Source organism: Myxine glutinosa, chromosome 11 (genome assembly GCF_964187855.1).
Source record: "Myxine glutinosa chromosome 11, kmMyxGlut1.1, whole genome shotgun sequence".
Lineage (NCBI taxonomy): Eukaryota > Metazoa > Chordata > Myxini > Myxiniformes > Myxinidae > Myxine > Myxine glutinosa.
In genome coordinates this window covers 134,394,192-134,410,536 of record NC_136271.1, presented here as the reverse complement: position 1 = coordinate 134,410,536, position 16,345 = coordinate 134,394,192, and the positions used below count along the sequence as shown (strand labels likewise).

The 16,345-nt window shown below is 43.5% G+C and overlaps 1 protein-coding gene across 4 annotated transcripts in view; it reads right to left on the bottom strand.

Annotated features, from left to right (window-relative positions):
• The window catches only part of LIN9 (lin-9 DREAM MuvB core complex component), a 73,777-nt gene that overhangs the window by 20,794 nt on the left and 36,638 nt on the right, over positions 1 to 16,345 (bottom strand). For all 4 annotated transcript variants that reach the window (XM_068130992.2, XM_068130991.2, XM_068130993.2 and 1 more), the window contains exons 10-15: positions 12,149 to 12,253; positions 10,965 to 11,045; positions 4,866 to 4,991; positions 4,565 to 4,741; positions 4,348 to 4,442; positions 27 to 160 (exon numbers count right to left, since the gene is read on the bottom strand). In XM_068130992.2, coding sequence (XP_067987093.1) covers positions 52 to 160; positions 4,348 to 4,442; positions 4,565 to 4,741; positions 4,866 to 4,991; positions 10,965 to 11,045; positions 12,149 to 12,253 — 693 coding nt within the window. In that variant the 3' untranslated portion in view covers positions 27 to 51. The remainder of the gene's footprint in view (positions 1 to 26; positions 161 to 4,347; positions 4,443 to 4,564; positions 4,742 to 4,865; positions 4,992 to 10,964; positions 11,046 to 12,148; positions 12,254 to 16,345) is intronic.

The window sequence follows — 16,345 nt, the reverse complement described above, 5'->3', positions numbered from 1 at the left end:
ATCCACTCCCCTGCCCACCCCCTCACCTGTAATGTCAAAGCCGCTTCAGAATCAGCGCCTTGTGCAGTCTTCAGAAGCTGAGAAGGCATGGAGGTTTCCCTTCTGGCTCAGACCACTCTGTATATAGGCCACATGCACCTCCACATTGTTTTGAAAACAGCTGCTTGCAGTGCACAGAGAAAGACATGGGGATAAGGACATATGGTATGGTAATCCAGTGTCCAACTGGTGGCAACCTAGCAGTAAAGACACCATACAAGCATGCCAGAGGTGGAGGGATTTAAAAAAAAAAAAAAAATCTGCCTGAAGGAAGCAGTTCAAGCAACTTTTTGTCCAATCTTCTGGAAACCGAGCTAATCTCAAAATAATTACCAAATCACCATCAGCTTATCAGTAAAAACACAAGTGACGCATTACTGACCTCCAGAAAGCACAATTCTGCCTGTCTGCTTAATGGTAAAACCTTGCAGCTCTCAAATAATGGGGTGTAGACCATAATGAACTAGAACGGCACTAGGTAGAGCGCATACATCTGCCAGGCTGAACAATTTACATTTTGTATCCCACCGATAGGCCGGAACTGACCCAAAATCTAATCGGCTTGTTCTTATAACCTAACCAACTCATCCACCTTGTTTTGTCATAACTCATCACAAAATTTGAAATATCATGCGATATATTGCAATGGCTATGAAAGTGGCTCTTGGGGGAACGAACATCCATGACACGTAGAGCTTGTCGGTTATACCATTAATGTGTGCCCAGACAGGACCCAACCTGTTTCGAGAACCAGGGCAGATGCCTTTGAGAGTTTAGACAGGTCTTCTTCCTCCTCTTCAACACCCCTCTGGTTCTTACTCAATTCTGCTTTCAATCCTCTTTTATTCATTGCCATTGGTCATACACAGTGCCTGCCATTCCACTCAGCACAGTAAAATTTGGTTCCTTTTCTTCCCCAAATTACCATTCAACATTCATGGAGTACATATCGTGTACAAACCTGTCATTCGTAACAAATTCCCTTTATTTAGTTATTCCCCCTCTCACGCAGCACCACACACAACCACATTTTTTTTTTGTATACAGAATCGAGGCTCATATAATAGCTAACACATTGAACATGAAAACATGCACAGACACATAAAACATACAATGAAGGGGGCGGGAGACAAGAGGGGGGGGGGGGAGAGGACAGCACACAAGTACCACAACAACAGTAGCGAACAGGGACGTCGGTAGATGTGTGTTGGGGATTGAAAGAGGCGGATTTGGGGTGTTTGAACGAGGGGTAGAAGAGATCAAGGTTTTGGAAGAGGGAGATAATAAATTGTGGTGAATGGCTCTTTTAAAGACCTGGAGGGAGGAGAGGGATTGAAGAGTGTGGGAGTTTGTTCCAGAGGCAGGAGAAAAGAGGACAGAGCAGGGAGGAGCAAAGCCAGAGAGGAGTCGGTAGAAGACAGAAAGACCACCAACCTGCCTGCGGTGGGAGAGAGGAAGGCCCTCAGAATCAGCTTCATTGTGGGAGATACCAATGATTCTGAATGTTTTGGTTTCAACTGAGTCAAGCCAAGCTTGGTGTGAGGCAGGAGCACCAGCCCAGAGAGGAGAACAGTATTCCATTGAGCTGCGGATGAAAGCTTTGTACGTGGTGAGGAGCTCAGAAGTGCCCAGAAAGGACTTCGCACGACGGAGGATGCCCAGTCGGTGACTGGCTTTGGAGGCCAGCTTGGAAATGTGGTTTTCCCAGGAAAGATCATGACAGATAGTGAGACCCAAAAGCTTGAGGGACAGAGCTTCTTCAAGAGGATTGTTCAGAAAGTAGATGGGAGGGTTGTCCAGACGGTCTTGTCAAAGAGACAAAGTGAGTGTGAGATTTGACCAGTTTGTGATTTTGTCCAGGTCTGCAGAGAGTCAAGAGGCTGCTGCGTGCCGATCTGAGGGTTGAGATATGGAGTGGCAGAGAGTGGAGTAATCAGCAAAGAGAAAGAGGATTTTCCAGAGTCGGAGAGATCATTAATGAAGCCAAGAAAAAGCACAGGGGCTAGAACACTGCCTTGAGGAAATCCAGCCTGAACAGGAAGGGGAGATGAGAGAATTCCATTCAGGGCCACACATTGACTGCGACCACAAAGGAAGTCCACAAGCCATGCATGGAGGTTTCCATGGATACCAGAGGAGGAGAGTTTGGTGAGCAGGGTGGGGTGCCAGACCGTATCGAAGGCACGAGATATGTCAAGGGGGACAGCTCTGATTTCCTGTTTGGCATTTAGGACCTCCATCCATTGTCGAGATGGCAGAAGCAGCATGTCCAGAGTGGAATGACCTGGTCTGAATCCAAATTGATTGGAGGAGGGGAATGATTTGATGTCAGAAGTGATGAATTCCATGACCTTGCTGATTATTGGGAGCAGGCTGATTGGTCTGTAGTTGCAAGGATCTGTTTTTGCACCTTTTTGTGTAAAACAGTGATGTTGGCTGATTTCCAAGCAGATGGAAGATGACCTTGAGCAAAAGAGAGGGTGAAGAGAACAGAGAGAGGGTGAGATAAGAGCGGAAGAGCAGGATGTTAGGACCTGTGGGCTGATGCCATCTGGTCCAGTTGCAGAATCAGAATCGAGGTTTGACAATCTTCTCCACCTTGTCAGGAGAGAAGGACACAGAGTCCAGGAGCAGCTGGATTTGACTGGGTAAGGTGGATACAGAGAGAGATGGCTTTGGGACACAAGATTTTGTGGCAAACGCAGAGTTGAGGCATTCGGCTTTGTCACGTGCGGAGTCAGCTTTGTAGCCATTTGAGGTAAGGGAGGGGATGGAGAGGGAACAAACACCAGAAACAAATTTGACCAGACACCACCAGAATTTGGAGGAGGGAGACAGGTTTGAGAGTTCAATCTTGAGAGTAGAGATATATTGTTTCCTCGCTCTCCTGAGGGTAGACACACACTTGTTCCAAACTTTGTGAAAGGAACTGAGATTGCCTTCAGTTGGATTCGCCTTCCAAGAGGCAAAGGCAAGTTGTTTCAGGGAAATTGGCTTCCGCTTCCGGTCTTGCCAACAAATTTCGTTTTTTTCGAAGCTCTCCACGCTATCGAAGTTAAGTAATTGTTCCCATTTGAATTTTTTGTCAAAACTGTATTTTTCTTATGGGTGTGCACCTGTGTGTCCCTAGGAAGATTATCGGTGTAAATCGTTCATAGCTGTATAAAATTGTCGGTTATTTTGTGCCACGTTTTTGGCGGTCTGGTACTTTGTTTCCTCCCTTGAGGCTTTGTTTTTCTCTCAGTGGTCGATGGTGGTCCATTTACTTTAGTTCTCAGTTTTTCCCGGTCTTTTCGCCCCATTCTTCCTTGTTTAAAATCTTAACTCAAAAAAAAAAAAATATATACATATAAATAAAAAAAATTAAAAAACATTTCCTTCTTTGTTCTTATTCGTTTATTCGTTGTTCTTATTCGTTCGTTCTTCGACCATGTGTTTCACCCCCATTTCCCCAGATAGTTTCACTGTCATTTCACTTTCATTTGGTAAACGGTTTTCCATCGTGCCCCTTTCATCTCATTCTATCTATTGGCTTCACTTTGTGTGCAAGACCAGATATATGGGAAGTTCTGCTCCACCGATTGGCTCCACAAGTAGCCAGTGCGTACTCAACGGTTCCACTTGGCCGTAAATAGACGGGTGCGTAATGAGGGTACATACCCCATTGGGCATCACCAACCTACCAGAAAGGCAATGCATTTGCAAAAACGTGGGGATCCTGCAAGGTTTGGCGGTATCAGAGTTGTTGGTTGCTTGCCAACCTAAAGGGACGCTTACTTGTTTGCAGCGCAGTCGGTCTGTTAGAGTCAGAGCAATCGCCCCTCTCGGTGAACCCCAAACCCCATTTCTGTAATACCGTTTTTGGCCCCCATCTCATTGGTGAAGAATCACTTTGAAAATTCTTGATCCGGATTTAGATTTCACAAAAATCGATTTCGATTCATCACGCGCACAACCTGTCCACAAAGTTTTGTCCAAATCATTCAATAACGTTGAGATATCCTGTTCACATGCAAAGACAGACAGATGGGGTGAAAACATAACCCCCATCCACCTTTGATTGCAGAGGTAAAGAGGCAAAAGCACCAAAAAAACCCTCCCCAAAACTGTGAACAAAAAACAACCTAATGTGGTAACATTTCAACAAGTGCTTGTCCCACACAAGAATCTCAGCTTCATCCACCATCAAAATATGCACCAACAATTTAGCGCTGAAGGCTGGACAATCATTTGGAACTTTAACACAAATGCAAACTTGCATGCACGCACCACCATTTACCCATTAATCTTATCCCATGTGATACTCACGTGGTGTTGCTTGGATCAAGCGAGCTTTTTATTTCTTCCAGCGAGTCATTCAGGGATTTGAACTCAAATGAGTTTATGTCACCGTCAGCCAAGTACTACAACAACAACGTGAAGAGGTTGCTAAAACGGAAGATTAAGGCATGGAAAATGGATGGACAGGAGAAATAAATGAATACAATGAGGACTTTATGATAATCATAAATGGCTGAAGCTTCACCTTGATGTGCAGTAGCAAGGCGGTAAGACGCGCAATAAGTGTGGCCAAAGCTTCACTCTGCGGTCCAGTAGAACCTTGAGCCTGCCTCTGCTCTACTATCTCCTGTGCCTCGGCCTTACATCGCAGTTGCACCTCCAATGGTTCATCCATTGGCTGCAAGCCCTGCTCCGGTGCCAGCTGAGCACATCAACATTGGCTCCAAAACCAGTTTGGTGTGCATCAAACATCTAATATGCAAGTAACGACATTCAACCCAACAGATATCGATCCACACCAAGATTAGCTTTACGTGGATCCAGACCTTGCGACAATGCTGTTGAACAGCGTGCAATGTGTGGTTTAGGTCCTGATTGAGACGTTCCAGTTGAAGAACCACACCGGCATAGCGCTTCTGGAAATCCACACACAGCGGCTCTGAGAACGTCCGCTGCATAGGCACAAGCGTTGCTCAATTAAAATTAACTTTCACAAGGTCAATTGTCAATCCTTCCACACATTTTCCTCTTGTTACCACATATGCATTCCCTTTTCTGGACAGGTTTTGCAACTTGGCACATTACAGTAGAGCTGAGGGTAGTTGACATCGACTATATTCACGAAAATAAAATAGAAAAATAAGGAAGTTGGTTAAAACGTATTTTGAGATATTCTCTAGCTACACATACACACTTGTTTCAACTTGGAACTTCCCAACCCATGTTTACATTTTCCACACAAGAGCAAGCATTATTGTGCAACAATCATACCATGTGACCGCATACGTAATCGGCGTCTGCGTTATGCTAGTTTCACGTGATAGAGTAACAAGTCACTGATGCTGTGCATTGACAGTGTTCACACACACATAACCGTTCAGGTTCCAAAAACTATTGCCATAAACTTCCAGGTTGAAGGCGGAACCTCTGTGGTGATTTAACGCATAATTATCCGGCAATTCTACCAAATGTTTGCTTGAATGACAGCAGCTGGTTTGTTGCAAGAATACTCAAGATCACTCGATTCAGACTTTTCACTCGATGCACCGTTTAAAGATAACTGCATGAAAGATGCATCACCCAATTGTACAGGCAGTCTCCAATGACTTTCAACTTGTTTTACATTCTCCATGACCAAATTGACGAATTCACCTCTGCACCACAGCATGCGTGACGACACTGGCTGGAATCATAATTTTTCCCAGAATGCTTTTACCAGCATTTATGCCACTTATGTAGACAACTCCTTCAGGGTATAGAATATGCTACAGAAATATCCGTCATCTTTAAACTTCCCACATACAAACCTGTACACTTGCTAATGCCAATGTACACTGTTGTTGTTGCTGTTGCTGTTACTGCTACTGCTCCATACTCTGGCAGACCTCAAGCAGGGAAATGTAGAAGTTTGCCAGGGTAATGGAACACAATACACAACAAACAGGCATTTTAAGGCCATTTTCCCTGCTAGAGCGGGGGTTAGCAGAGCGGTCCCCATGACAATCTTCTCCATTTTGCACTATTTTCTGCATCTTTCATTTCAAATTGATGCAAAAGTTTCGTTTTCAGTACCAATTTAAAGGTAAGGGCTGAAAGAACAATTTTGGTTCGAGTGTCGAGCACTCATAATTTATTTTTTTTGTGGAATTTTTCCTCATGGAGGAATTTGTAACTATCGTCGACACTCCATTCCAAACATCGCCAAGGCTGAAAGAAGTGGCAACAAACTTTGTCTGTAGGCTGTACTCCAATGAGTCAAACGAGGACAATGACGTTGACCTCGTCCGAATGAGGGTGTTCTCACAGAAGACTAGGGACGTGGAGAGAATTCCCCCAACGAGTGATGCTTTGGATCAACATCTCAAAAGGAGTGTCTTCCAAGCGAGCATCTGGACAACAGCCCAAAGGTCCATGATGCCTGTCAACAACCAAACTAATGTGTGGAAGGAAGACGACGGCAAGCTGCTTCCCATTTGGACTTTGCTGCCCCTCGCCAAGGATGTATTCCACCTGGATGTGAAGCGCACTTGCACAAGTACCTGCACTCTGTGCAAGTGCATGAGGGCAAAATTGAAGAGCACACGTCTGTGCAAGTGCAAATGCGAGAAGTAGCTGGACCAGAACAATTTCAAATACTGACATGAATATATGGTCGATTTGTCAGCCATTTTCTTATTAAAACTATTGTTCTATTATTAAAACTATCTTATTAAAACTATCTATAAAACTATTTTCTTATTAAAACTATTGTTGCTTCTATGGGCAATACGCTTGAAATACATACCTGATCCTGAATCCATACATACCTCATATGTTCAGATCAGATCATCCAATCAAAAGTTATAACAGCTTCCATATTTCACATAGGCCGGTGGAGGGAGGGGGGGGGGGGGTTGGGTCGGGAACCCCGCCCCCCCCCCCCAACCCCAGAAGCCCCATTTTTTTATCCGAGTGCTCGACACTCGAACCAAAATTGTTCTATAGGCCCTTACCTTCAAATTGGTACTGAAAACGAAACTTCTGCATCAATTTGAAATGAAATGAAAAAAATACCCATGCATGGCCCCCCACTACATGAGGAAAAATTCCACAAAAAAATATATTAGTGCTTGACACGAACCAAAATTGTTCTGTAGGCCATTACCTTCAAATTAGTACTGAAAACAAAATTTTTGCATCAATTTGAAATGACTGAGTGTCCGGGCACCCCACTATTGTTAACCCCCCTTGCCCGCAATTCTTCTTCCACCACCTTTAGCCAAGTCTTTTCTCGGTCTTCCACGTCCTCCACTTCCTTCTACATTCATTTCCATTACTCTTCTCAACCAGTCACTTTCATCCTTCCTCAACACATGACCAAACCATATCAACCTGTTTCTCTTCACAGCATCCATCACAGGCTCTATTCCCATCATCTTTCACAATTCATCATTTGTCTTCCTCTCTCTCAACGATACTCCGCACATCCACCGAACCATTCGCATTTCCACCCTTTCCAGCCTTCGTTGCTGCTCTACGTTCATTACCCATGTCTCGCTCCCATAAATCACAACACTTCTCACACATGCAGCATACACCTTTCCCTTCAGCTTCAACGACACTCCACTCCTCGTCAGCACGCCACTCAGTTCCCGAAACTTCCTCCATGCACATCTCTCTAGCAACAGTTGCCAAGTCTGATCCACCTTCTCCATTCAGCATGTCTCCGAGGTAGCAAAATGTTTTCACACCTTCCAGCTTCACGCTGTCTCAACATTTCCTCCATCAGTAGCTCCCTCTGTGCACACCATACATTTGAATGTAGCTGCCACACTGGTTAATGACCCTCTCAGACCACGACATTTTTGATCAACCCACTCAGCACACATTGTACATTGAATGGAGTTCACTCCGACACCCTTCCCAGCACACAGCACACTTCCCAGTTCTTTCCACCTCACCACATGCCATCACCTTCGTCTTTCCGATATTCACCTTCAGACCTTTTGTCTCCATACATTCCTTCCACTTGTTCATCTTCTCCTTCAGTCCATCCATACTTTCCGCATTCAACACCAGATCATCTGCATACAACAACTCCCATGGTAAACCCTCCTTTACGTTCTGAGCCAGCACCTCCATCACAGCTACAAATAATAGTGGACTAAATACCCACCCCTGATGCACTCCCACCTTAACCTCAAACTCACCACTGTTCCCGTCCTTCGTCCTTACTGCTGTGTGCGCTCTCTCGTACATTGCCATCACGACTCTGAGCAACCATTCCTCCACTCCTAACTTCCTCAATTCCCATGTCAATACTTCGCGTGGAACCCTATCGAATGCTTTCTCCAGATCAACAAACAGAAGAAACAACTTCTTCCTCTTCTCCATGTACTTCTCCTGCAAATGTCTTACAGTAAAAAGCACATCTGTCGTTCCTGTTCCTGGCATAAATCCAAACTGCATTTCGTCGATCTTCACTTTCTCACTTATCCTCGTCTCCAACACCCTTTCCAATACCTTCAATCCATGCTCCAATAACTATCACTCGATACGAGGGACAGTCCAGAGGGTCACCTTTCTTCAAGTCAAGTCACCAGTCCTTTCTACGAGTTAAGTCACCAGTCACTAGTCACTCTACGAGTTAAGTCACCTTTCTACGAGTTAAGTTAGGTCACCAGTCACTAGTCCCCACCACCAGTCACCTTTCTAGTTAAGTTTCTACGAGGGTCAAGGCTATGAGGGTACTCAGTTTACCTTTAGGTAAGTACTTTAGTACTTTAGGTACTCAATACTTTAAGTTTTTAACTGTGCTCTTCACACCCCCAACTTCCTGCTGCCTTCAACATATCTCCCACAACTCCCGTCGGCCCTCCCGCTTTCCTACTCTTCATTGCTTTTATTGCTTTCTCAACTTCCTTCTCAGTCGGTCCTAAAACTGGGTTACTCTCGATGTTGCCGTCCCATTCATTATCTGCATTCAACAGCATTTCCATACATCTCTTCCATCTTCCTTGAACTCCATCTGGGTCCACAACAATTTGTCCCACTTCATCCTTCAAGCAACTCACCCCCATCACATCACACCTCTCTTTCGCTATCTGCTTTGCAATCATGAATACCGCTCTCTGACCCTCGTCCGAATCCAAGCGTTCTCCGAACATTTTCCTACATGCCTCCTGCGCCTTTGCTACCTTCTTGGCTGACTTATAACTTTCATGATCTGCCTTTTCCGCCCCCGTCCCTTCACCTTCTGCCACTCCTTGAACTTCTTCCTCTTCTCCTCAATCCTCTTTCCAACTTCATCATCCCACCAACATGTTTCCGAGTGCCTCGGTGGTCCTTTTGTCCATCGACATACAGTACCTCACCAACGGCTACCAACAGACTATATTTCATTGACATCCAACCACTTCATCCTCTGCCATACTCAGCCTCTCTTTTAATGCCTCCCTCACTGTCGCCTCTTTCAACCTCCACACCTTCATTCTCGGTTGGTACTTCACCCGCCGAGCTCTCTTCGCACCTTTCACCCTTATAATCGCAAACAACCAAGTGGTGCTGTGAAACAGCCTCCTCCCCCGGGATCACCTTTGTGTCCCGTAGGTGCCCCCTATCTCGCCTACGCACCAGCAGGTAGTCAACGGTTGTCGTCGACCCACCTGACATGTATGTAACATGCTTATTATCCTCTTTCTGGAATTGAGTATTACAAATCAACAAACCAGCACCATCAGCAAACTCCAAAATCCTTTCACCTTCTCCATTCCTCACACCATATCCATAACCCCCATGAACTCCCTCAAAACCGTCTATACTCCTTCCCACATGTCCATTTAGGTCTCCTTCTATCACAACGTCATCTTTCACGTTTTCCATTAGCTTCTCTGTTGCACACCAGAACTTGTCCCTCATCGCTCCGACCAACCTGCAGAGCATATCCCGAGATGACGTTCACCAAGAGCTTTCCAATCATCATTTTCACCATCATCAACCTATCACTCACTCTAGTCACACTCACCACACTGTCTACAAACTCCTCAGAAAACAGGACACCAACACCATTCATGCCCTCCAGGCACCCTTGCCACACAAACTTGTATTTCTGCCCCTGCCTACCCTTCACCATTCTCACACCACTTCCCTTCCATCTCATCTCCTGCACACAACACATGTCCACTCTTCTTCTGACCAATACTTCCACCACTTCTCCTGATCTCCCTGTCATTGTCCCTACATTCCATGTCCCAAACCTCAGAAACCGATCTACACGTGGGGCATCAGACTTTTCGTCGTCATAAATGGAGTGATTTCCACCCTTGCTTCGATCGGGTTCCCCACCTTGAGTTTTGATGAGGGAGTGAGGTCCCCCACGGGGTACTTCGGGCTGCACCCTGCCCATATGTAATTGTAATTGTCATGGTTCCCTTGAGGCAGTTTTTATGGCCGGATGCCCTTCCTGACGACAACCCTTTTAGTCGCCTCTTACGAAACGCAGGGATACGGTGTACATATTCTAAACCGGGGTACACACTATTACCGGTATTCTAAACCGGGGTATAAGCCGGCATAATGGAACACAATGACCTACTATTTTCAAATGACACTGTGGTGTCCAACGTCCAGAATAAAAATCTCCTTTGAAAGACGGCACACACAGCAATTCAACAACCAGCATATGCAGCACCAGGTTGACAGTTTGTAGTCGGGTCAGGATTCAAACCCCAGACTCGGCAGCTCAAAACAGTATGTGACCTGAGGTAACCCAAACTATACAATACCAAACAAAAATTAAATGCTATGAATATATTAACATCTGCAAGTCAAGCATACATGACAAAGTAGAAGAGATTTCAAATGTCCAAAATCAAGATGAAGCTTAAAGGGTGCAACGAGCGAGAGGGCAGGCCGTCCCATCCCCGGATGTCCCATTTTCAGCTCACCTGCCATTCTGCATCAGCATTCATGTTACGAAGTTGTTTCACGAATTTCTTCTTCATCGCAAGGACCTTGGATAAACGCGTCTGCAAAGGCAGGAAATCAATATCTCGGGAAATCGAACTATTCCCCCGATTGAAAAACTGTTTAACGCCAATAATTTCAAACGCTAACGAAAAAGGCACTCAGAGCACATACTTCCACCAGGCTGAACAGTTTATGTTTTGTATCCCACCGATAGGCTGGATCTGGATCCAGATATGAACCAAAATTGAATCCGCCTGTTCTCGTCACCTAACCATCATCTCTACTTGTCGTCACCTAACCAGTTATCTACCTTGTTTTGTCAACAACTTTTTGAAATATTGTAAAATGCTATAAATAATTTGTAGCCCAATCTCAATGGTGAAGAATCACTTGTAAAATAAATAAAAAATAAAAAGAAAATAAAGTTCTCGCATCCGGATCCTGATTCAGATCTTCACCAAAATCGAAACGATTCGTCCTCGTCACACACCCAATCTTCACAAAATTGTCCGAATCCGTCCACAAATTTGAGATATCCTGTTCAGACAAACACACAAACTGGGGTGAAAACATAACCTCCGCCCACCTTAAGTGGCGGAGGTAATAATTATAGGATTCTCCATTTTGCATCCAATTCCAGAAACTGCACCATCCAGCAATCAAAACTTGCATCTTCCATTATTCTCTGCAGAGGCCGCCAGGTCTTGCCTACGTGGGTGCATGATTGGCTGTGAAAAGCAAGTGTTTAATCTTCTTCCGTTCACCAATTTGCTATGGTGACACACATTGGTTTCCAGAGTTGATGCAAGCAGGTGCAGTGTAGTGCAGTGCAGTACTCAAGGTCGATGGCAAAGCGTTTGTGGATATTCAAATCGAGTCAGTCATTCTGTTAACGTGTTCAAAAGAGGCACCTCACATACATGTGTACATTTCACTTCAAAACAGGAAGAATCTTTGTATTGCATTATTGGCAGGACAAAACATGCATATGCAGAAATCTTGCACCTCGGGAACACCCCAATAAATGTACCTCTCAGATATACACAAGCACTTTGTCGGAGAATGGGAAGGAATGGGCGTAGATGGACAGACAGGGGAAGAATGGTAATGCAATTTGCAGTTAGAATGTTCACAATGCAGGTCCTTAGCAACAAGATCTCACCACTTGCACAAGGAATTTCACCGGAAATCCTCCGAGCGTCTCATGACTATCTCCTGCCAGCAGTCGAGACTGCCAGGAAGCCTGTGTCAAAATGGGGTCTCTGTCCTGAAGATGGGATGGGTGTTGTGGGGTACATAGAGAAGCAAGCAAGTCCTTGTTAAGCAAAAACGATTCAAATTTCTAGATTATTTATGCAAAGTAAACGTGAAGTGATGAACAATAATGGTTCTCCACGATACCAAGATTACGGTGCAAAGAGAATGCAGTTTGCAGGGAGCGATGGTCATTCCCAGCATGCTCATATAAACCATGCAACTACTGGCAGATTGTTGAAGTCCAATCATCTTACTCTATCAGAGCAGATGTGGATGGCACCAAAACTCCAAAATTGTGACGGATTGGCGGTAGCCGGTATTACAAATCATCCCTTTATGCACTCATGTGATCATCCTGATATTAACTTGCAATTGGTCACTGGTTATGACACCAACATAAATTTTTTAGTCCTCGGCATCAAAAAGCTACATATAATTGCACAAACCGTTTCAAATAGAGCACCTCGCCACTATTAGTGTGTTTACATTGCTTCAGATGTAGCAATAAATGTAAATTCTCTCTCCCAGCTTGCCGTCTCGATGAGAAGACACCACTTGCATTTTTGCCGACCCCATCCCTGACCCAGTTTAGAATCCCGTGTGGGCACGGGCAACTTGCTGGTGAGATTAAAGCTTCCATCAGGCACAGCACCTTTCTCCATATAGTAAATAATAATAATAATAATAATAATAATAATAATACATTTATTTTGTATAGCGCTTTTGAAGAAACCCAAAGACGCTTTGACATAGTACGTAAAACAAAGACAAAAAAGACAAAAATACATAATTAAATAACCAAACAAAAAGAAAGGAGAAGGAGAAGAAACGTGGAGTATAAATGTGGAGTATTCTGAACCCGCACGAATCGATGCAGGCAGAGTGTGCTCCAAGACTTATCTGTCACTACTACCATGCAATGGCCGAATGGAAGGAAATTCAGCATTTGATGACTGCACACGTCATCACATTCAGGGCAAACCATTGTTATGTTATGTAGACATATCTCAGCATTCCTCATTCACTGGCCAGCCAGAACAGCAATACCAAATAATCACTGGGCCACAAAGACATGTTTTAACAAGAAAAATGTTCAAATTAATCATTTGATTTAAAATCAAAATTAATCATTACTCATTGAAACAATAAATGATGTTCATATAACCCAAATGTTTATCTGCTAATCAAAAAAAGAAAACGCCATTCCTTTCGGCCTGAAGGCCATACAGCTGCCGATGGTTTAATTGGCTAAGGGGTCCAATCCTGGATGGTTTGTCACTCCGACAAAGGATACTCAAATTACTTATTTCTGGAGCTGGTACTCATTTTGCCGACCTTGGAAGGGTGACAGGCTGAGCAAATCCGCCTAAGGTTAATTACCAGCATGACGGGGACTTTAACACAAGACCCTAACATCTCAAGCCAGCTACCTTAACACACAAGTCAACATCAGGCTTTTTTCTATAAATCAACACCTTTTTCTGTAAAAATTTCAAGTGAATTCCATTTTCTGTTGCCATATACATCACTGTCATGTGTTTTATTGGGACTAAATTGGAGTGGATGAAGGGTGGACTTGGCAATGTTGTGTTGGAGTGGATGAGGTGGACTACAACATTGGGATTGCACAGACAATAGCACCGTTGCGCTCGGCCCACATTAAGAAGGGGTTCAAAACGACCAATTTTTAAAAATGTACATTTCAATAAATAATACATCTCTACAAAATTAAGGGAAAGTATCATGTATGTATGTATCATTTACTCCTGAGAGGATTTAACCTAAGAAGGTGAAACTGTCATGAATTAATGGGGGCCCCCTTAGGTTGTGCATGTGCAAGTTTCATTCGATTTCATCAAGTTTTGAAGAAATTTTTTTTGCCCATCTTGGTAATTTCTTTCTTTAGGCTGGTTAAAATTTTTTCCTGTTTATCATCACTTTTATTCAAAAAAGTGGGTCGGGAGGGAGGGTTTTTTTTTTTGTTTTTTTTCCAGAGTGAAATTTTAATGGATTATTCAGCGCACAATATGTTTTTTTCTTAAATATACTTGATCGGACATATATGATGAATCATGTTATGATTTCTAAACGAGTAAACCTTCGTATGTACGCACCGATACGATTCAAATAAAGAAAATAAAGAAACCTATGTCACATTGAGTTCTGTTTACTTTTAATATTCGCCGATACATATAACAATGGTAGACCAAAACTTCGGCTTTTAAGAATAACGTCCGGTTGCCATACATGTATCTATCAGCAGCTATTGCCATAGCATTCATACATATTTGACTTTAATTCCTCGCCACGAAATATCACTTCATGGTACCGGTACATGCATATTGAGCAGTTTAGTAGACATGGAAGAGGACATTAACCACATCAAAAGGATGTCTGGTTCGCATTTATACATCTATCTATCAGCAGTTACTGCTATTATAGCACTCATAGATGTTTGACTAGAGTTCCACACCAAGAAATATCACTTTACAGTACATGCATATTGAGCAGTTTGGTAGACATGGAAGAGGACATAAACCACACCAAAAGAATGTCTGATTCGCGTTTATACATCTATCTATCAGCAGCTACTGCTATTATAGCACTCATAGATGTATCTATCTATCAGCAGCTACTGACTCGAGTTCCACATTCGCGTTTATCCACCTATTGCTATTATAGCACTCATACATGTTGAGTAGAGTTCAACACCAAGAGAATGTTGGTTGTCGTTTATTCATGTATCTATCATCACCTACTACTACATGTAGTGTAGCACTCGTTTAATTTTTGACTAGAAATCCAGAGCAATAATTATCACGTAAGGCTCTCCCGTTTGCCGATGATATTTGGCTTCTCCTTCAGAATACCAACTACTTCTTGAACTTCCAAGTGGGCCTCTTCTCGGCAGTACGACTTACTGCAGGTACTGCATATAGGATATGACTCATCTGTGGTACCTCAGCTCCTCAACACAGGGAACGGATTTTATATCTTCGCGAGCAAAAAAAAAAAAAAAAGGAAGATTTTTTTAGGGGCGGACGACTTTTATTGGGTGGGCGGCGATGATAAACAGGAATTTTTTTTTAACCAGCCTTAGAGGGAGGGTGGTGCAATTGGAATTATCTGAGCTTATATAACCACAATATATTATATATGCACACAAGCAGCACCCATGTTTTTGCTTCCTATGCATACATAACCCAGGTTATTTTTATTTTATTTTTGGGAGTGATCGAGGCAGCAGTCTGTTCCCTGTACACCACCCAAATAAAGGGATACGTCACAAGACCATGTTGCATGCTTGGAACAAGATCGCCCATAGGGTGGGTACTCAGCTAGTACATATAATTTAATGCTACGTTTTTAAAACGATGTACTGTGGGACTCCAACATTCGCTGGGGATACGTTCCTGGAAAATGCCACGAATGTCAAGGCAATGGTTCAATGGGAAAAAGGGGGATTGGTTCCCGACGGTTCACGATTAAGGGAAAATTTTAAAATTGAACGAACACGAATGCACATAATTAGTTTCATTTAAAAAAAAAAAAAAATACAACTACTGTAAACCTTTCCAAAAGGTTAGCTTACTTTTCGTCAAAACAATGAACAGGTTACAGTTGCACAAATAACAGAGCACAAATAACAGAAAACAAGCAACATTTCTGCAACATGGCTATTTGGTTTAAAACATGGCAACATTGTTTGCAGTAACATTGTGCCTGCTGGGTATCACATGCGGCCCAATACAATTGCGGTGCACCACACAGCTGCATTTTAAAAGATATGTCCACTGGGTAACCAGACCAGCCACCTGGGACCTTCACTTTGGTGTTATTGCTGGCTTACGCCTGGCGGACTAGCACCAAGATCAAATGCCACTATTGTTTGAAACGCAGCAGCCAATGGCAGGGTGATAATCAGTTGGCAGTGGCAAGGAGATGGCAGGGAGAATAAAGTTGGCAATGGCAGGGAGAATAATAAAGAAGTACTTGTTCGAATAAAAGAAGAACATCTGACCAGGAAGCTGCAGAAATTACACCAGATGGAAAATAACATCTCCAAATGGAACATGTTATTTCAGCAACATGAGGTTGCATT